The sequence below is a fragment of the Medicago truncatula genome, chromosome 1, assembly GCF_003473485.1.
Source record: "Medicago truncatula cultivar Jemalong A17 chromosome 1, MtrunA17r5.0-ANR, whole genome shotgun sequence".
Classification (NCBI taxonomy): domain Eukaryota; kingdom Viridiplantae; phylum Streptophyta; class Magnoliopsida; order Fabales; family Fabaceae; genus Medicago; species Medicago truncatula.
The window spans coordinates 32346316-32369509 of record NC_053042.1 but is presented as its reverse complement, the minus strand read 5'-3'; the positions used below and the strand labels follow the sequence as shown (position 1 = coordinate 32369509).

At 32.4% G+C, this 23194-nt stretch overlaps 1 protein-coding gene across 1 annotated transcript; it reads left to right on the top strand.

Annotated features, from left to right (window-relative positions):
- The first annotated feature begins 6256 nt into the window (after positions 1–6256).
- LOC25484014 (putative serine/threonine-protein kinase) lies at positions 6257–9557 on the top strand. The gene is made up of 6 exons (XM_013612755.3): positions 6257–6452; positions 6547–6668; positions 6764–6980; positions 7181–7418; positions 7513–7660; positions 8740–9557. The coding sequence occupies exons 1-6, from the start codon at positions 6389–6391 to the stop codon at positions 9079–9081; spliced, it is 1131 nt and encodes a 376-aa protein (XP_013468209.1). The 5' UTR covers positions 6257–6388; the 3' UTR covers positions 9082–9557.
- The last annotated feature ends 13637 nt before the right edge of the window (positions 9558–23194 follow it).

Sequence of the window (23194 nt, the reverse complement as noted above, 5' to 3'; positions counted from 1 at the left end):
AACACCAATATCATCCGAACCTGCTAAAGAGCAGCCTAAACTTCTGCAACTAAACCAACAGGAACCTCCCTCACCAATATATATTCGATATGTTTACTTATTAAAAAATGCTCACTTATTCGCTGGACACCATAAATTAAACCATTATCAATAAACTTATCCAATTTATCTTCAAAAAGTAAACTTAATCTATTTTACTACTTTTTGCCAAATATTACTTGGTGAGAAAACAAGATTGACAGACTAGAATACAAGATTAATCCTGTCCAAAAATAGAAGAGACAAGATTAATTTGTCTTGGAGGAAGATGCAAATGGTTAGATATAAGATCAGAAACAACAATCAGGTATTAATTATGGCTGTCTCGTCATCATCATACAATAAAACGTCAGACTTAATGTCCTGTCCAACATAAGCCGCACAAGAAAAAAATGATATGAAGGGAAAATTGGGATATAGCCACATCCTAGTCAACAACTTTAGCATCGTACAAAAATTGATTTAAAATAAAATTTACGTACAAGAAATATACATATGATTTCGTTTTTTTTTTTTACTTTTGCATCGGTTTCCAATCTATTAAAGATGGACGATTAATCTGATTCGTATGTAGAGGCATGTACACTGACAAAATATTGTTCCTCCTGAAAATATACATATGATTTCCAGATAATGAAACTTTTGGGTAAAACGAACTTTGACCAATTATAGTATTAATGAAAAGAAAGACTTTGGTCTATAATGCATCAAAACAAAGGTTCAGATTAAGAAATCAAAATAAATGTTCATATAAAGACATGTCTTCAAAGTTGATCTTCAAATGAATTTAACTTGAATACAAATAAAATTTAAAAAGGTTACAATTCAAACTCTCATTTCTTATGACTGTTATTTCTACTTCAAAGATATCTCAATTCCATGCCACATATCATCATTAGGAGCATGACATTGCCTAATATTTCTTGTATATCCTTTTATCCAACGTCGTTGAGGAGTCTATTTAAAAGCCCCCGCATGTAACAATAGATGATGAATTTTGCTCATTACCCAAATGGATTCGCTCATTCCCAAAGTAAATGACTGAAATGCCCCTACGCATGTTAACATGCGCTAGTACAATTACAACGTAACTTAACACACGTTGCGTGACTTAACTCACGCTAGTACAAAATGTAACGCAACTTAAGTCACACTGCGTGACTTAAACCATGCTAGACATAAAACTGGAACAAAGCAAGTACCAAAACAGAATTTGAGTAGCGTGAGTTAAGTCACGCTAGTTTTAACACTAGCGTGAGTTAACTCGCGTTGGTGTTGATGCTATATGCGCATCAGACTTGCATGGCAATGGCAGTGGCAATAGCTGCTGCCTTGTTCCATCTGTCCCTGTTTAGTGAATATGCAATCATTCAATAATAATATTGGTACAACCATTGATTGATTCATCCAGAACTCATAATTTAGAGATCATGCAGTCATTCAATAATAATTTAGAAACACAATTTTAACGAAAAAATAACGTAAATGTCATAAATAAGGCCAACCGTGCAAATGTAAATATAGTACAACCAAAATGTCAAGAAAATACTACAAGTCATAAAAATAAAAATAAAAAAGTCATAAACTAAGACTAAGACCGTACTGCTGCTACTCCTGCGGAATATGACTCCTAGACCTCGTCCTCGGAACATGCTGATGGTCAAACACGCTATAATCGGTCCAGAGGCCCTCCAAAATGTCAAAGAAGAGTGGATTTGAAACCACCTCTGGAATCTGCATCGCATGCTTCACTCTGTCAGGCGCTGGAGCAGGGTCAACGATGAGAGGATGGGATACACGGTAGAACCACCTAATGTACGTACCTGAATGCTTCCAAGGCTCGTCCTCCGAGATCTGACCACCCCGCTGCTGCTGGGGAACGACATGAAGAGCAAACTCCAAGAAGGCAGCAACCACATCTACTAGGGCAAGAGGCATAACCGTAGTAGGAGGTCGGGGAACCCTCTGAACATGTCTGTATTGTCTCAGCACCCGCTCCGGCAAGTGACGCACCATCCTTTGTTTGCTGGCCATGATCGATCCAGAGTTCTAGCATACATCCTGAAAAGGCGTCACGTCTCGTTAGTGCTCGTACGACATCCAAGTGACATGACAATGCTCCATCGAATCCAACAAGCCTCTGAAGTGGTCAGCATGTTTAAACCCCATTTGAGGTCTTCATCTACCCATATACGAGTTCTTCTGTTCGTAATCTTGATATCTCGACCTCAGAACGACTTGTCTGAAGTGAGTTATAACCCATCCCTGCAAAAACAAAGAGACAAATCTATATCAGCACATGAGTGTCATACAAGAAACTATATATTTACGTTTAACTTAAAAAAAGAAGAAAAAATATATTACCACAACCAAGCTCATGTAACCACCAACTGAGCCAACATTTGAGTCTGAGGTAAGATTCAACTGATCATACAAGAAAGCAAGTCCCATCACTCCCCATGACTAAGTGCCTATGTTAGCCAAATCCCGAATCACAAGCATCCACATCAGACTAATGGTTTTGCTATTCTTGTTGGCAAAAAGCATTTAGCCAACCAAGAGCAACAAGAACGCCTTGACACAGGCGGGCCTAATACGACTCAGCTCTTGCTCCACCTTCTCCTCTGATAAATCCTCCCCCAACAAATGGTTACACCTGTTCAACAGGTGGTCATAACGGTCCTTCAGGGCTGTGAAAGTGACAGAGGCACCAAAATCACTCACCTGCCCAACCGCGTCCTCCGCCGGAAACAATAGGTGAGTCACCAACAGATCTACAACATGATCATGATCTAAATCCTCCTCGTGAATGAGTCTTCCAGCTACGGGGATGTCTAGGAGACAAGCCACATCATCAGTGTGATGGTCATCTCTCCAACAGGAAGATGGAAGCTGCTGGTCTCCTAATGTCATCTCTCAGCCATGTCTCACACTAACCCGTGGGAGATGTTGTCGTACCCAGTCAGAAGGAGGAACCTTAGACATGATCTATCAATCAGTTCCCATAACCAAGGATTATCATCTACCGGCAATTGAAGGGACTAGGCAGAAAGCTTCAGTTTCCTCTCGTGCGAGATGTCAGTCATCTTACGATCCACTTGCAACTGAAATACAAAAAAAAAAAAAAAATTTTAAATATGTAAAATAAACATGAAATAATAAACTATAAATATTCTACGTAAAATAAACTTGACATGATAATAAACTATAAATATTCTACATAAAATAAACTTGACATAATAATAAATGTAACATAAACTTGACATAATAATAAACTATATATATTCTACGTTAAAAATAAATAAATTATTTTTAAATATGTAAAATAAGCATGACATATTCTACGTAGTTACGTTATACTTAAATTAAATAAATATAACATATTCTACGTAAAATAAACTTCACATAATAGTAAAATATCATTAAATTAAATAAAGCAAATTATACTTACTGTTTTATCGTTCCAAAACTTGCATGCCATGTGTTTACCGAAGGCCGGTAAAAGAGACAACTCGTAAGGCCCCCCTGGAAATCCCCCATCCTCATCCTCGATAACATGCTCTGCATGCTGCTGCTCATTCTGCTGCTGTTGAGGAGGCTCCACATACTGCTGCTCAGGCTGATACCCCTCGTGAAACTAAGGCTGATACCCCTGGTGATACTCATATCCCTCCTGATACTGATAACCCGGCTGAAATCCAGGCTGCTCCTGATAATGTTGCTCATGCTGGTACTGTGGCGGGTCCACAATCTGGGATGCACCCGTCTGTGACGTCGATCCCCCCACAACATCAACAGTAGCAAGACTCGTGGCCCCCAGTCTCCCTCGACCTCGTCCAGCTGGAGGCTGTAACGCTTGCTTCTCCCTTCGTGCACTACCAGTCGGGGCACACCTCTCAACCCTAAAACTGTCATTCATCTCCTGCTCAAACATATCTGCACAAAGAGCAAAAAATCTTTAACACTTTTGCACATAATTTCGACAGCAACACATGTGTCATCTTTAATAATACAACAACAACACTATCTATAATATCGACAATGTCATTTGAATCCATAAACTACCACATTGCAGTCAAATTAACTATCATCAACATTAACAAACATAGCTCTAACTAATTACATCATTAACAATCCAAAAAAAAAAAATATCATTGAGACATTTCATCGAACACGTAGTGTGCATTTTTCAAACAACTATGTAATTATACATTTACTAAACCCTAAACTACCACATTGTACCATAAACAACATCTAAACAACAATTCCAAAGTTAAATCATTACTAACAATCATAATCTTTAACATGCAAGACAATTTTTTTAAAAACCTAAAACTGTTAGTTTTCTAAAAAAGATCGAAATTTTCAACCAAAATATTGCAAAGAAGTAGTATAATAATCACTTACTTGATATTGTGGACGAAATTTGGTTTGAATGACGCAATAATGGTGAAATTCGGATTTGGGGGTGAAATTTGCATTTTTTGAAAAGTTGAAAAATGGAGGTTATGTGTTGGTTCGTTGCTAATAACTGAATTAAGTAACGTAGCGCAACTTAAGTCACGCTACCCTTATAACTAGCGCATGTTAACTCACGCTACACAAGTTAACATGCGTAGGGGCATTTTCAACTTTTACTTTGGGAATGAGCGGAACCATTTGATTAATGAGCAGAAGTCATAGATGATTAGGCTTGAAGGCTCCATCCCAATTGCGCTCGACCCAATTTTCTTGAGCATGTTGTCAACGAATATGAATAATCTCTAACTGAATGCGAAGGCTATTCTTTTTCAAGCAGTTGTAATCTACAAATTTATGTAGCCAACTTAAAGATTATGATTGTAAGGTTGCTAGGACGTTGAAAATCTTCTTCAAAAATAGCAATGTTCGCTACTTCCATAGGTACCAACAAGATATCATGAAGAGTGAGCGTCATTGAACATCGTGATGATAAATCACGTTGCCTCACTGGTTTATTAAAAATGCAATCCCTGCAAAAATAAGAACAAAAACGAGTCATACTATTAGAAAGAACAAATCTAATTTATACCTAAGTAGATAACACGATCATGATGCTGAACGACAAGTTCCTACGTTTAACGTAAATCCTTTAGATCTAAAGGTAAAAGGGTATACTGGTAACCAAAGTCCAACCATTAGGTAAATAAAGTCCGATCAATAATTGTTTTATCCGTGCCTAATAACGTTTAAAGACATTTTAAGCAGTTCAGTTATTTATGCGGTGTTTCTAAGACGAAGCAATCTATTCTTCAAGTGATTTGGTTTGCGACTATGTGGGAGATTTGGAAGGAAAGGAATAATATGATTTTTAATGCCAAGGTTAGCTCTATTATACACGTGGTGGACAACATTAAGTTGCTAACTTTCCAGTGGTTGAAGGTGAAGTTTGTCTCTCTTCCCTTTAACTATCATGGTTGGTGGCTTAGTCCATTTACTTTATTAGGAATAGGTTAACGGGTGTTTTGGTGGTAAGCTGTGTTATGGTGCTTGCTCTTGTTGTTCTTGTAAATTTCATACCTTGTATCTTTTTTAAGGTTTTTATTCATTTGCACACCTTGTGCTAGGAAGGCCTTTGTTGTGGTAATATATCTCATTTTAGTTTCTTCAAAAAAAAATTGTTTTATCTAAGAAACAAATTTATATTCTTCTAAATAATTCGTCATTGATAGAATATGTACGTATAAGAATTTGAGGTGTTCAAAATCATATGATTAAGAATGTTAAAAAAAAAAGAATGTATATATATTCTAAAAGAAAGATTGTGCAAGCAATGCCCTCATTTGATTGCTATGTGAATGTATATATATTCTAAAAGAAAGATTGTGTAAGCAATGCCCTCATTTGATTACTATGTTAATTACAATAATATTTTTTAGCGAAATGTCAACGAGTGTTTTTGGGACACTCTTTAAACACCTTTAATAGTAAGTTTTTATAAAAATATGTGTAATTAATATTTTGGAATTTGTAACATTTAACTTTTGTTGGAAATATTTTTTAAATTTGAAATAAGAATGTTTGGGAGCACTCATTAAAATGATCGATTTTTTTTAAACAGGATTTTGTCTACTCTTGTCGTTTTCAAACCTAATAAATTTTCATTGTCAGAAACAAAAAAAACCGCTCATATACTTCCAAAAGGACCCCGTCGTCAAGTATGACCTGCCAAAATAATAATAAATTTAGTACACACAAGCCTTTAGACCGTGTTTTCTTCTTTATCTGTTCCTTCAAACATGTCCTTTTTCTCTCATTCTCTTCATATATTATACACCCAAATTCCTTAACCAACCAAATTAATCTTTTATTCTTTTTTTTTTCTTAAGCTATGAAATTCTCACTTTTCGCTTGTTTCTCATCATGGGATACTGAAAATAACAACATCAACAACGGTACTATAATTATGTCTTGTTCTTTCACTTGTGTAATATAGTTCAGTAGTTCTTGTTTATCATGTTTTGATTTTGATTTTTTTTTCATATGCAGATTATGCTGAGGGAGATATTAATGATGGAAGTTTTCGTGTATTCACTTATAACCAATTGAAATCTGCTACTAATAATTTTGATCACAAAATTGGTCAAGGTGGATTTGGCTCTGTTTATAAGGTGATAATATATTACATTCTAATGAAAATTAGCTTATTATTATTTATGATTATTATTTGATGGAAAACTGATTAGTGTTGATTTGACTTTTAAAGGGGAGGCTCATGGATGGATCATTTGTGGCAGTGAAAGTGCTTTCTGTTGAGACTGAATCTATGAGAGGAGAGAGGGAATTTGTTGCAGAATTGGCTGCACTATCAAATATAAAGCACCAAAATCTTGTTGGTTTTAAAGGGTGTTGTGTTGAAGGAGCAAAAAGATATTTAGTCTATGATTATATGGAGAATAATAGCCTCCATCACACTTTCTTAGGTAAATTTATTTTAACATTTCTTTCTATTTATGCCTCTAACTAAGGATAAACCCGGTTCGGTTTTTAAAACACTGAGGATAAGACCATGAAGAGTTTTAAAAGACTTAAAGCAGACAATACCTCAGAAAAACGTTGCAAAGGACTTTAGTTTGGAACATTATCTAAATATGTTTCTTGTTGTGGCTTATAAATGATATAGGTTCTGAGGAGAGAAGGATGAGGTTCAGTTGGGAATCAAGGAGGAATATATCTATTGGCGTGGCTCGTGCAATATCCTATCTTCATGAGGAGTTGAAGCCTCATATAGTACATAGAGATATCAAAGCCAAAAATATACTAATTGACAGAAATTTCACACCAAAAGTTGCAGATTTTGGTTTGGCCAAATTAATGAGAGATGAAACATCTTACATTAGTACTAAAGTTGCAGGAACATTGTAAGTGTGAACATTATGAAAAACTATATACAATGATTAATAATTTCAATCCTTTTTATTCATTGACTAATGCTTTTAATTAAAAAATCAATAGGGGTTATTTGGCTCCAGAGTATGCTAGTTCTGGACAACTAAGAAGAAAATCAGATGTTTATAGCTTTGGAGTATTGCTTTTACAAATTATCACTGGCTTGGCTGTGGTAGATGCTTATACAGACATTGAACGTTTCATTGTAGAAAAGGTATGAAATTTTGAATCAAAAAGTTGTTTTTCCTTATAGCAAAAATAGTGAATGAACACTAGTGTCTTTAATTAGGAACCAAAATTGTCTGCAGTAGACTAAACAAGCATTTGCTAATTGCTGCTATTAATTATCTTTGACTATTGAATTGAGATAAGACGGTTCACTTTTTAGATATTGATGATATATTGCAGTAGAATTCTAACTTCAAACTTTGATTTGTTTGACTTTGATCCAACATTTAGTGCTTAACTTCAGCAAATATAATGCATGCTTTTTTTCTTTTGGTACAACAAATGTAGCTTTGCGAAGCTAAGTTTCTAAAATTACTAAGAGATGAATTTCATATACTTTTAGTTTAAACCTTTTTTACACATTCATCTAATTAAATCACACCAAAATGCTTTTTTTTTTCCATCATAACCGTGATTGTGTACAAATTAAATCCAATGTATCAAAAAAGTTTTTTAAATTAAAAATGGTCAATTTAGTCCTTTTCAGTGTGTTAATTTAATATCTCAAAGGAGAATCCATATTTACCCATGAAAAAGACATAACAGACAAAAGAAAACGTCACTAGAAATTCTTAATTTGTAGCAGACAATTAATTTTTATAGATAATAATGTTTTATAATTTTAATTATGCTATTCCTGTCCCATCTATACTGTCGCCGCCACCAAAAATAATTATCGACACGTTTGTTTGTTTAATAATAGATTTTGAAACTATAATTATTAATCATTGTTGGTTGAGAATACAAAATTATCATAAAACTACACAAAAAAGATAAATTATTTATGAGTTTTAATATTTTTAAAATAATTAAAAATGAAAAAGTGACTTTTCAAGTGATTGTCAAATATATGACCAACTTGATCCAAGACTCTAGGGTAGAGAAGTTGTCACCTATCTAAATTGTCTAATATATGACCAACTTGATCCAAGACTTTCAATTTGTTGGTTTTATAATTAATCATGTGAACCAACATTTTTATGAAAGAGTTCAAACTAAATGGTTTTTCTTGTTTAGGCTTTTGTCAAAGTGGTTTAATGTGAACTTGTTTGTACATTTTTGCAGGCTTGGGCAGCTTATGAGGCTAATGATCTATTAAGAATAGTTGATCCAGTGCTTAATAAAAACTATTCAGTGGAAGAAGCCATAAAATTCCTCAAAGTGGGGTTACTTTGCGTGCAAGAAACAGCAAGACTTAGGCCAAAAATGTCGGAGGTTGTAGAAATGTTGACCAACAACAATGTTGATCATATGAAAGAGGTTAAGATTTCAAAACCAGGTTTTGTTGCTGACCTCAGAAACATTAGAATAAAACAACACAAGATAACTGACTCCCCACAATCTGGTTCTTCTCCAGGAGCATCCTTTGCAAGCTCCATCTGGAGTATGGGAAATCTCGCCCGTTGATTTAGATCAAGATTTCGCGACGTGTTTATTGCAAGAAAAATATTTTGTCGTTTATAATTTTTTTTTGTCTCACTTATGCGCATTCTTGCATGAGATTTTTACTAGTTTAGGATTAGAATTGTGACAAATTGGTCACCGTGTATAGATAGCAATAGCGCTTAAGAGATTTCATAAAATCCTATTATAGTGTTCATAATCAATTTTTAGTTCTTAGGATTGGTTGCATCATCATGCAATTTAGGTTAATTGGTTTTTTTAATTTTTGTGTGGAATTGCTTCTATGTACTTAAGTTTATTTATTTTTTTCTGACTTGCATTGGCGTGCTCAGTGGGCATAGGGGAATAATTAATTATACACAACAAGTGGAGGGCCATGCAATGTTAGATCTTGTGTATCAATTTTCCAAGTTAGTTGAACTTGAATGTAAATTTATCATGAAAAAGACATAACAGAGAGAATAAATCGCCCCTTCAAACTCTTCTGAAAACAGTAAACAATTCATTTATATAGATAATTTTTTTTATTATTTCAATTATGCTATTCCTGTCACATCTATAATTGATTTTTGAGTAAATAGTCAATTTCCCCCCTTGAAATTGTAGGTTTCATCAATTACCCCCTTGAAATTAACAAAATTTCAATTACCCCCCTGAAATTGCATAACGTTAATCAATTTACCCCTTCCGTTGAATTTTTCTGTTAATTGTTTACGGTTATGATCAAATATGAAAAGTTAAATTTAGGTTATAAACACATATTTTAAACATACTCTTAATCACTAGTTACTTGTATTAAAATATGAAAAGTTAAATTAAAATACATATATTTTGTTATTAAACACATCACAACTTTTTGTTTAAAGTACAACTTGTCCAAAATAACAAAATAATGTTTTGTTCACTAAACATCGTATAAAAAAAAAAATTGTTTATTATCTTAAACTTGTGTCATATGTTGTTCTACCTTTTGTTGTGTTGTTATGTCTTATATCGTTTTTCCTTTAAAAAAAAATGTTTTATATCGTTTTGTCTGATGCATAATTTTTACCACTCCCTCTGTTTCACGATACTTATCATTTGTGAGGAATTTACTCATACCAAAAAATCTAATAAATTTGGTTATTCTTGATGAAATTCTTTGAAGAATTTACCATTTACCATTTCATTCTATATTTCTATTATTTCTCTCTACAAATATTCTCTGCGGTCATATTTACAATCAAAAAACAATTTTTTTAGTAAATTGAATAACTAATGTATCCGATTTATAACTAGTTGATATATATTAGTTATTCAATAAGCCTATAAAGTTATTTTTGCTTATAAATATGACCAAATAGAGTAAATAGATAAAAGTATTATTAACAAACCAACAAGTAAAGTGAAACAAAATAAACCTCTAAAAACGACAAATATCGTGAAATAGATAGAGTAACATATATTAAATGTACCCAGAGTTTTATAAAGTATTTTTTTTAAGGATTAAAGTTTATTTCTAATATTTGATTCTCACTCAACCTCTCACTGTCAATTCACCTAACAATTAAAGCACCTATTAAATGGTTGGAGTTGTGTATGTTCAATATTGATTACGTTTATTCATCGTGAATTATTAAAGTCAACTGTTGAAGAACCTAAAAGCGCCTCTATATTTTACTAACTAAAGGAACCATTTGACAAATGCTAACATTACATTTTTTAAAAAGAGGAATTAATATTATTATTTTTATTATTAATGGTAATATTAACCGTAACTGAATTCTACAAAGAAATGATATTCTCTTTATCTCAAAATAATTATCTTTTTAATATTTTTTACCTGTCTCAACATAATTATCACTTTAGAATACAAATGTAGTATGTATTATTTTTTCACTATTATATCGTTATTTATTTAACTTCATCGAATTTAACTAATTCATTAACTACAATTAATAATGATATCGAAAGTCAATGAATCATCAGTTGATGATCATTTAATCATGTTTACTTATTCATATTCATTAGTACTATATGTTTAATTTTGTTTAGGTACGATCATGAAAGTAAAACTTCCCTGTGCAGTTGTCTGATTATGTAACCTTAAATTATTTTATGAATTTCAGTTGATTACTTTGCTATTTCATTCGGTTGATATTGTTCTTAATATTTTTTTTATGCATTTAGGAATGTCCATAGATCGATTTAGGTCTCAACGATTACTAACCCTAATTTTTTGGCTCAACCTATTTTAACTGTTTGGTTGTTATTAACTTAATTTGGCGTTCATACAAAACTTATGACCTCACCTAAGACATTAGTGAGCAATAATCGTTGAATAGAGTCGGTAACCAAGATATTGGCCTAATTATTTTCGTCAAATATCTTAAAATCAAGCAATCAGTTTACATTGGAACCTAACATGACTTAGTCGTCTTCTAATCTATCTCTCCCCTTTAAGTAAATCAACCAATCCAATTGACAAGTGCAGCCCCCTTCGTTACATAAATTCTCATCATCATCATAGTAACCTAGTTGAAATAACGCAATCTCTTACGGTTTTATATTAGATTGATTAAATTTTAAACACCGCTAACGAGAGCCATCGGTTTTGTCAATAAGCAAGGTCCATTGTTTGGGTTAATTACTTAAAATGGTTATGAGAGATACTTGACCCAAAGAAAAAGAAAGAGAAGAGATACCAAATAATCAAATATGACCACACAAAAATATATCTCGTGTAATTCTGCAAATACAACCACACAAAAATGTTCGCCAGTGGTATCACGAGTCAAGGTTCATACGACTTTGTGAAGGTGAAAGTCGAACGGAGTCTTTCACAAGTTGTTTCACCTATTTTTGACGGAGAAATTTAAGATCTTTGGACAGTGAGAATGAAGGCAAACCTAAAGGCTCAAGAATCCTAGATCTGTAGGAGGCATTAAAACATGATTACAAAGTTTATTCACTACCAAAGAATTCTACAACAGCCCAAAGAAAAGGTCATTAAGAAAGAAAAATCAAGAAGGCAAAGGCATAGACAAGTTTGTTTGTAAGTGTCTCACTGTTTCTCTTCGCAGAAACCGTGACTCTAAAACAACAATAGTAAAATGAGATTACCTAAATGAAGATTATGGAGGAGATGAAAGGATTTGAAGCATGCAAATGTTGAATATTTAATGAGAGTTTGAGTTACAAAGAAAAGAATGAAGGAGATAAGACAATCAAGGAATACTTTGATAAATTATTGATTTAGAGGAAATAATTCTTGTAACAATACGTGAAAGATATGAAGCTTTTATAGCTGCCTTGGAGAACACGAAGAATTTGTGTGAGATCACTTTGGTGGAATGTTTCATGTATTACATGAATTAGAGCAAACAAAAATTTTGAGACATGTAAGAACTATGGAAGGTATATATTTAGTCAAATCATGAAAAACAGCAACGGTGAAATAGGAAAGAAAATGGAACAATTTCAATATTTTCAAAAGGACGTTCATTTGACAAAATCTTCAAGTATTGTTCATTTGTTGGAGAAAGGCTGAATTATTTAAACATAAAAGGTGCGTGAGATTAAAGATCAAAACAATATACAAGTGGTCGCAACTCAGATGGAAGACACACAAATGTTCTAGATTTGATAGAGAATGAGCATATTATTGATAGAGAAGAGAAAAAAAAAAAAAAAAAAAAAAAAAAAAAAAAAAAAAAAAAAAGAAGGATCTTCCATGATGATGCATGTGTTTTAAAAAACTCATCATTACGACTCCAAAGGTGGCAATGGGATAACATAACTAAAAGGATGATTCGTTGTTTTTGGATTTTCAAACTATTGTATTTGAATTTTCAAATTCTATTTTGAAAATGAACATCTATGGAAAATGTTACTAGGTTGAGTTACAAGCATGCCACTCTTTTTAAGACGTTTCATGACACTGTCAAACTTGTGCACCACAGACTATCAACCTTGCCGTCTCCAGGATAAAACAAGTTCAACTACAATTGTGCAGTTAACTACTTTACTATAGAAAACCGTTCGAGATTTACACCTCCAATATGGTACAAAGATCATTCTTTTAATACTGAAACCACTTTAATATGGTACTGTTACCACTCTATTATGGTGTTGAGACCACTCAAATATGGTGTTACCACCATTCTAACCTTTAACTTCTTCAAGGGAATAAAATATTGAAAAGGAACTATACTCCTAAGATCATATAATTCTGAAGGGACATTATTCATGAAAAAAGAATTATGATCTTACAAATATTCTTTATTTCGAAGAGACATATATTATCGAATGGACTATGCTTTTAAGACCATTCTTAATTTCGAAGGGAGATTATACCAAAAAAGACTATGTTCTTAAGAAAACTCTTAATTCCGAAGGGACGGAAATAAGGAGATAAGGAGAAGAATAGCTCGTTAACATAAATTGGAGGAGAAGAGAGAGAATTCTCGACAACTCAATAACTATTTTAAGTAGGTGTAGAAATAAACTACTTTATGGACGGTCCACCGTAAAAGGCTTGTTCCATTGAAATTTTAGCTCAATTTTTTTTTAAAATGTTCTCCTTGTTATCATTTTTGTTCCAAAACACAAAGAAAATACAAAAAATAAATTTGAAGACCGCTAATTGCCGTTGGCTAATGCTGTTGTTGCTGATCCCCGACGGAAGTTAAGTGTGGCTGGAAGTATTTTCGTATTTCTTTAGTGTTTTCGAGCAAAAATGATTGCGAGAAAACAATTTTTATTTTTTAGAGCTTTTTAACCTAATCCAAATTAGTTTCTTGGCCATCCTGACTAGGCTATAGATATTTGTTTCTGTAGCATAACTAAAAAGCCAAAAGATAAAAAAAATATTACCATTTCTCTCTTAAGTCTCACCCTCACTCGCAAAAATATGGAGGTTACATATATTATGTAATGTTTCTATCAACTGAGATAAGCTCATAGTATATGTTTTTTATATTTTTATTACTTCAGAAGAAAAAAAATTGTACTTGAAAAAAGTAAAACAGTCAAACTAATACATATATATCATATTTTTAAAAGAAAAATATATTTTCATTTTAGTGCTTACATTATATACAAATACAGATTTTAAAACTGTCGCCCCTCCAACACCTAATCCCCTTTACATCCAAACGAAGGTCGCTTTATGTCAACAACCACTCCACTGGTCGCATGACATTCATTGGTGGTTTCTATAAACGAGCCACTGTTATGAGTTCAAGATATTGTTCGATCTCTTCCTCTAATCCACATTTATTGAGTTTCTGTTATGTTTTTCTACTCTGGCAGACAGGTTGGTTTGTTAAATTGCTATAAGTCCTAGTTTTTGTGATGTTGCGTCGTTGTTGGTTTTCGTTGTGTTACTCCGCCAAAAATCGATGTTGTGTTGATGCGTTGCTTCCTTGATCTCTGATTCATCCAGTGTGATTGGTGTTTGTTTGTTAGAATTAATTAGGGTTTGATCCATTGTGTTTTTTTATTGGTTGTATTATCTTATAGGGTTTAACCACATTAATTGACTAGGTCAAGTGTTTTTGATTCCTAAGTTTAACCACATTGATTGACGCTAGGGTTTACCGACCAGATTCTTATATATCCATAAACACTGATGAGTTTTACAGACCAATGACAAGTAAACCTGCAATTTATGACTTGGATTCTGATGATGAAGACTGGGTGTTTCAAAAACATATTTTAGATGATGATTTTGAATCAATTGTTGATGCTTTGAAGAAGACTTATCATTATAATCCAGATGATTGTTGTGACGAAATTGTTAGCAAGAAGATTGTAGAAGTTGTACATGGTTATTGGATGAGAAAGGGGAAACATAATCATTCATCGTTGCTTAGTATTTTTGAGGTAACTTTCACATTATTGCATTGCTTGCTTTATTGGAACATTTCAATGAAATTGTCTCCGTGTAGTTTCAATAGGGACAAGTTTTATTGGTAGACGTTTGATTTATTTTTCAATTTCGGTTAAACTACCAATTTGTTAGTTTGAACTGTTGGTGATTTATATATATCTAGCAGTCTATTAAGCTCTCGAGGAGTTCTAAGATATTTTTTAATAATGCAATATAATCTCTGATCGTCATTGGTTTGATTTGTCGTCAGAATTATCAATCAAATATATCTTCATTTGTTCTCAATGGAGCCTTCACTGAAAAAGAAAACTCATTTAAAAGACACCTACCGCAATCAAATAAATTGAAACGAACTTCCAAATGTTTTGTAAGATAAGTTTATATTTCATATTGTTAACAATAATATAGATTGCATAGTTGTTGGTAAAGTCGAAGCAGCTACGACAATTGCAAATCAATCAACAGAACTTGCGATACAAAAACGCAGAAAGGCTCGGTCACCTACGGCTAATGCAGATTTAGCAATATACAAGGCTACAGTTTAGTTAGAATGATTGAAGCAACTCCGGCTGGAGGATCAGTAGACACATTGGCAGGATACTTTCTTGGTTGACTTTTAGGAAATAATTCCTTATTCTAATTATAATAATTATCATCTTAATCATATAACCGTGTTTTCATTGCAAAAGGGTTTAACATCTGGCTCTTCTTATTAACTTGCAGAAAATGGAAAAATTACAAAAGATGTTTAATATTAGCATTAATTTTGTGCCTCAAATATTTGTGTACATACCTACAAGAAAAAAACTTAAGTACAATTGTTTAGGTGTTTTTTGTATAGTTTTTAACTAAAAATATACCTTTTGTTTGGATATAATAAATTTTAAAAAAATTATAGATTTGAAGAAATCATGATGAATTTAGTTAAAAATCATACGAAAAATATCTAAAAAATTGTATCTAAATTTTTTCCACTTAGTTATTTATCATCGCAACTAAATAATCACTACTCCCCAGAGACTACAATACATGTCATTTCATGATTTAGCATGATTAACAAAGAAACAATTAGTAAAAAATACGAAACAATGAATTATGAGGATGAATGACTTTCCTAGTTGATAATGACTTTCCTAGTTGAAACATTATCTATATTTTTGACGTCATTATACTCTTAATTTAAAAAAAATATATTATATACAATTTCGAGATGTGATTACACAAGTGATAATATTCATTAGTTTGTTACAATACCGTGTAACAAAACAAACAAGGATCAAAATAACTGATTTGGAGCAAAAGAAAAAAAAAATTCAAGGATTAAAACCAAAAATTTATTTTTACGCGGACTATTTACATATTTAAGCAAGAAAGTTAATAGGGGTTAAAATTTACAACTTCAGTATTTTAACATATATAATGTGTACTCTTACTTGACATGTATGACTTAAAAGATCATATTTAACACGTGAAGAACATTGGAGGTATGTATTTTTGCAAGATGTATTGGTTGTTTGTGCATGTAGTCGGTGTTGTTATTTGTGATTTAAATGCATGATTACAATATTAATAGTTTTTTTTTTTAAGCAAAAGATGGGATGCAGAGGGATCTCCTGCTGCAGAACCCAAAACATATTAAACGAAAGAAAAAAGTACAAAGAAAAGGGGGGACTAAAACCAAAACCCTCCATAAAAGCAAAAGAAAACCAAAACATAAAGAAAGCCAAAAAAACAAACTAATGAGGCGAACGGCTGGAAGCACCCACCTTGAATCCTCTGCCCGCCTCAGGTTGCTTCTTCTTGAGTTTCTTCTTTCTAGGGACCACCAATTGAAATGGTTGACACGTGTTTTCGTCCAAATCAACAATTTCATCGTTCTGAGCCATGATTCGCTTAGAAAATTCACCGTTTGTTGGGCTTCCGTAGGAACAATTCCTTAAACTTGCATGTCATGAATAACAAATGCACTGAAGTTTGATAAGTCTGAGTTTGTCACCACAATGGAGTTACCTCCCAAAGGAATTGTAGCTAATATTGCTTCCTCTTGATGATTATCTTGACATAAAATGTCAGCTGAATCACAACTCATGTCAATATTACCCTGACCATAAAGGGGTTCCGTACCTGCTAAATCACTCAAATTCTCATTACATTGAGCAACCATGTCTTCTGAATGCATAAAATCAACAACATTAGTACCATCCACAATATTAATGTTTGTGTGATTTAAATTCAAGAATCAAATAGTAATGTTTAATTCATTAGAATGAGAGACAATAATTGCATGAAATTTATCAAATATTAAAATTTATTTTTTAATTTAAAATAATTAATATATTAAATTTTTTTTTTTTTTATCTTTGATTACTTCATCCATCTTTATAAATAAACATTCATTTATCCCCGTGAGCTTAACTCGGTTGGTAGGGATAATGCAATATATAGATCTGGGTTCGAATCCGGGACACCATAAAAAAAAAAAAAAAAAAAAAACAAAAAGGTTTGGTAAGTTTCTATTTTCAAATTACTAGATGCACTTTTTATTATTTTTTCTAATAACACCCTTAATTAATACTACTAACTTATCATAAAATACAAAAAAGGTTTGGTAAGTTTCCAAAATACGTCTTTTGTTAATTGATTCTAGCAAGTTGTGAATCAAATCACAACAATCCTAAATGTTGAAAGTAGAATTTAAATTGTGTACTTTTTAGGTTGTTCTATACCGACAACAAGAATAAATTTAGTTGTTTATTGGGACCGATGGTTGTTTAATCATAAGAAATTTAATGGGTATTGTTACATTGGTTTTGTTTGGTAAAAATAACGGATATCTTATAAGCTAGCTGATGGTTGATGACTTATAGCTGATGGCTCATGAGCTACTTGAAGTGTTTGGTAAAATTAGCGGTTCAATAGCTGATAGAAGTAAAATTACATAAAATGATATTTTTAATTCATAATAAAGTTTATATCAATTAATGTTTAAAGTATTTAAATATTAAAAATTGTTAATTTAATATTATTATTAAATTAATTTTTAATTCCTAAATATTAATTTATATTTTTTTCATTTGCCTAAAAAAATTAGATATAAAGTGTAAAAAAGTTTAAACGTAACAATAAATAAAATATAGTTTGTACAAAAATATATATATATAGTGACGGTAAACATCACGTTCTCATTTTTTTTTTTGTTGGAGAAAATTATTGTCCTTGTTCTTATTCTCTACAATTATGATATATCACAAAAAAGGTGACATTAAATATTGAAATAGTTACACAAAAAAAAAAAACGTAACAATTGTAACGAAAAAAAACTTAAACGTAACTGTAACAAAAAAATTCTATTGAGAAAAAAAAAAGGATTTTTCATTCATAAAAAACTAGCATTCATATTTAAAACATATGTATTTTACTTTATATTATTATAATAAATTATTAAGGGTAAAAAATGGAATTTATTTAGAATAATAAGGGTAAAACTGGAATTAAAAGTGAGAAGCTATACGCTCAAACGCTACTTGCTTCTGAAAAATAGCTTATAAGCTCGTGAAATAAGCTATAAGCTCATGGTGAAAAAGTGTTACCAAACAGAATTTGTCAAATAAGCTTATAAGCTATAAGCTCATTTAGTGGGCTTACCAAACAGACCCTTGTGTTTTTTGTTACGAAGTTTCTTAGATTTATTTTTATATATTGCATAGCAGGGTGTTTTTCTTTATTTTAACGGTTGTACAATTTTTTTAAAAGATTTAACCAGTTATACATATAACCGTACAAATGCTATTATACATTAATAAATTTATTTTTTAAGGCAAAAATTTGCTTTATATTTTTCTGTCGTAAATTTATGACTTAAATTGTTATCTTTGTTTTGGCACCCCCAAATGTTTTGTTCAAGCTCTGCCATTAATTGGAAGGGAATTTTTTTTCTTAAATTCTCATTATTCATGGTTGGTTTGTCATAACTGGTTGTTATTTTTCATTTTTTTTTTTTTTTAATGCAAATGTCTATGCCACATGCGTTTCTATTTGAAGATAAGATATGGTTATGTTTGGGAGATATTCTTTTTTTTTTTTTTTTTAAGAAGCTAAATTAGCCCATCCAAATTGACATTGGGGGATAATCGAACCTGAATATCATTGATTCTAGAATCAATGATATTCAAGATAGTATAACGACTCTTGATTCTAAAAGAAAAGAGGTGAAGGAACTTCATTCCTTATCGGCAATGGAAAAAATCAAGAATCAATTGGATGAAAGAGGGTGATGCCAACTCCAAATTTTTTTCATGGCATTATGTCATCCAGACGAAGAGATAATTCAATCACCTCAATCACAATGAACGGGTCTTAGGTCGAAGGTGTTGTGGGTGTCTGAAGTGTGATTTTCAGCCATTTTTGCCAACCATTTTCCATATGCTAACCTAGATAGGCAAAGTGTGGAGAATCTTACTTTTAAAACTCTTAATCCGACGTAGAGTAGTGATTTAACAAAACCCCTTAGTGTCGAAGAGGTGAAAGAGATGATGTGGGAATTTGATAGTTTTAATAATATGGGTCTAACATTATCAATTTTGGGTTCATTAAGGATATTTGTGGCGAGTTAAAGGATGATTTTATGCGCTTTATTTTTTAATTTCATCAAAATAAGATGTTGTCAAAAGGAATTAACATAGTTTTACAGTTCTTACTCCTAAGTTGGAAAGCCCTCAACATGTGACAGATTTTAAGCTGATCTCTTTGGTTTGGGAGTTTGTATAACTATTGGCTAAGGTTGTTTGTCAAATGAGTTCAAGCTTGAAAGTGGGCTTTGTCAAGGTGATCCTCTTTCGTCTTTCCTCTTCCTAATTACGGCAAAAGGCTTCACGTCACGATGTATGCCTTAGTGTGTGATTATTTATTCATAGGAATTATAAGGTTAGTCAAACAAATAACGTCTCAATTTTCCACTTACAATTTGATGACAATACCTTGTTATTAGTAAACAAAAGTTGGGCGAACATCATATCCATAAATGCTTTGCTCTTGTTTTTTAAGGTGACATCAGGGCTTAAGGTCAATTTTCATAAAAGCATGCTTGTGGGTGTTAATGTGCCTAATTCATGGTTGACTGAGTCGTCTTCTATTCTGAATTGTAAAACTAGTCATTTACCATTTCTTTACATGGATTTTCTTATTGGTGCAGATTCTCGTAAATTGTATTTTTGGAATCCCTTGCTTGATGGAAGTAAGTTTAGATTGTATGTGTGGAAGAGTGTAAACTTGTCTTTGGATGATCAATTGGTTCTTCTTAAGTCTGTTATGTCCTCCCTACTGTTCTAATTTGTTTCCTTCTCAAGGCTCCCACATGTATCTTTTCTTCTCTATCATTTATTATCAATATTTTTTGGAAAGTGAGAAAACCAGGAAAATATCTTGGATAAATTGAGATATTATTTTCTTAAAAAATGAGATTGGCGATTTGGGGGACACAAGGTTTAGGGAGTTTAATTTGTCATTACCTGGTAAATGGTTTTGGAGGTTGAAGGAGGAAAAAGGATTTCATGGCTTATAGTTTTATCTACGAGGTATGATGAGGAAGGATGTACTATTGGTGATGGGGGGAGAGTTGCTTCAGTGAGGTGGAAGAATTTTATTAGCATTAGAGGTGGGGCAGGTGTCGGGGTTGGTTTAAAGACAATTTACGGCGCGAGGTGAGTGATGGCCTATCGCGTCATTTTTCGGAGATCAAGGCTATTTGATTAACGTTTGACTCACTTTTTATTTCACGACTGAACTTTTTTTCCCCTTTTTTTAAAAAATTAAATGTTCAAACTACCCCATTTTGAAAAGATTTAGGGTTCAGGGGTTGGTTACATAAAGGGAAGGTATTAACACCCTTTATGTATGTAGTACTATACGGGAACCTCTTTGTTTCATTTACTTTTTGTGCTATAAACTTGCTTGCTTTTGAAAAAGAAGTTAATTTGATGATTAAAAGAAAAAGAAAGTGAGATCTAATTTATCTACATTTTTTATGATTTGGAAGGACATGGTCCTTTGCCTACGTACCCGTGAGGGATCAAAACCTCGTAGTTCGGGGTAAAAATTGACGTTTGATTGGTTGTGTGTTTTTTATTAGTTTTGAAAAAGGTTTTAAAAGGAAAAGCCAAATGGCAAAATAAATTTGTTTGTGTTCTTTGTATTAAAAGAAAATGACTTACAGTGTGGTTAAAGTTGATTGCAATTTTGATTTATGAAAGAATAAAATAAAATAAAAGGATCACTTGATTTTTTGAATCAAGGTTTATTGTAGTAAAAAAGTTTTTTTTTTTTGTGATTTTTGTTGTTTGTTTGCATTAAATTAAAGCTAACACCACAAAGACCATTGACTAGACTATAAACAAGATAAAAGGCATACACACATGCACGCACACATGCACCTAAAACTATTACATTAAACCTATGATATATGCTATGGTCTGCGAGATAGTAAATGACGGAAATAAATAATTTACATTTAAACCTAATTTACATTCTAAGTTCTGAAAATAAATAAATTACATTAAAACCTAAATATACATTCTAAAACCATGTGATAAAATAAATGTAAAAAAACGAAAATAAAAATGCATGAAAGTAAATAAAAGAAATGCAGCGGCCACCGGTTCTCTTTATGATGGGATCTTTTAACTTCGGAGAGCAGCCACCGCCTTGCAATTGGAATGGAATAGAACAGCCACGGCAAACACAACAGAAGCACATCGAAGCACCACAACAGGGAAAATTAATAAAAACGAAAGGGGCAGCAGCAACAAATAATGTATTGGAATCAAAATATATGTCATAGACATAGCAATACGATGGGAATCCAATTACATATATAGCGATGGAGAATAACTAGAGCTGAGAATCAAAGCAAGTAAACTCTATAGTCAATATATGGGTTGTTGGCAGCTCAAAACATGAGAAGTTAGATTGCAAAGCGGGCCAGACTCGGAACCAAAAAATGAGGTATTTTAAAATAAGTCAAATGTATCTAAATGTTTTTTTTAAGTTTTTCGTTTTTTTCAAAGTCGTCTTTTAAGTTTCAAAAGTCTCAAACAAGTCATTTTAGTTTTTGAATCGTTTCAAACAAGTCCTTTTAGAGGATGATGGTGATGATTTAGATGATAGCAACAAAGAGCATTATCCACCATTTGTCATGCCTAAAAAGATGACTAATTTTAAGTGGGTGTTAGGAGTCAGATTTGGTACCAAAGATGAGTTCAAGGAAGCAATTACCAACTATGCTATCTGCAATAGGACTTGTTTGAAACGATTCAAAAACTAAAAGGACTTGTTTGGGACTTTTGAAACTTAAAGGACGACTTTGGAAAAAATGAAAAACTTAAAGGACCTTTAGATGCATTTGACCTTTAAAATACCTCTCTGCCGGATTTTTCTCTAAAAAGTCAGAGACTGATCAGGGTCAAACGGCGCATGAATGTAGGACCTTAAGGTCAAAAATTGGGGTATGACATGGCCCATACACTTTATTTTGATGGGATCATTGGTTTAAGGGAGGGGTTTTGAAGGGTAGATTCAACCGTCTCTTTGATCTTAATGATAACAAATTGGCAATTGTATCGGATATGTTCCCTTTAGGCTGGAAGGAGAGTGGCGAGGCTTTGAAATGGCGGCGGAGTTTTTTGGCTTAGGAGGAAGAACAAGTGAGGGAGTGTTGTGTGTTATTACATCCTATTGTTTTGCAGGCTAATGTTAGTGACAAGTAGATTTGACAACTTCACGTGTAATCAAAATACAATGTAACTAGTGCCTATAATTCTCTGATATCGATGGATCAAACTATCAACAATGATCATACATATCATTTGGCACAAGGAGGTTCATCTAATAGTGAATCTTTTCGTTTGGCGTCTGTTACATAATCACATAGCAACAATAGATAATTTAATCAAGAGAATGATGCTTCGGTCGAATACCCATCTTTGTTCGAGTGGCTGCGACCTTCAAGAGGATATTGATCATCTTTATTTTATTTTTTTTTGTCGCAAAAAGAATGCAAGAGTTTTTCAACAAACGAGGGATTCTATTCAACATATCTTCTTGAGAAAATTAAGATCCGACCTTTTTAGTGGTTGAAGGAAAATCATCATAATTTTGCTTTTAACTATCATATGTGATGACTTAAGCCTATTTTGTGTGTGGGAGTTACTATTACTCCCTCCATCCTATAATAACTTAGTCATTTGCCAA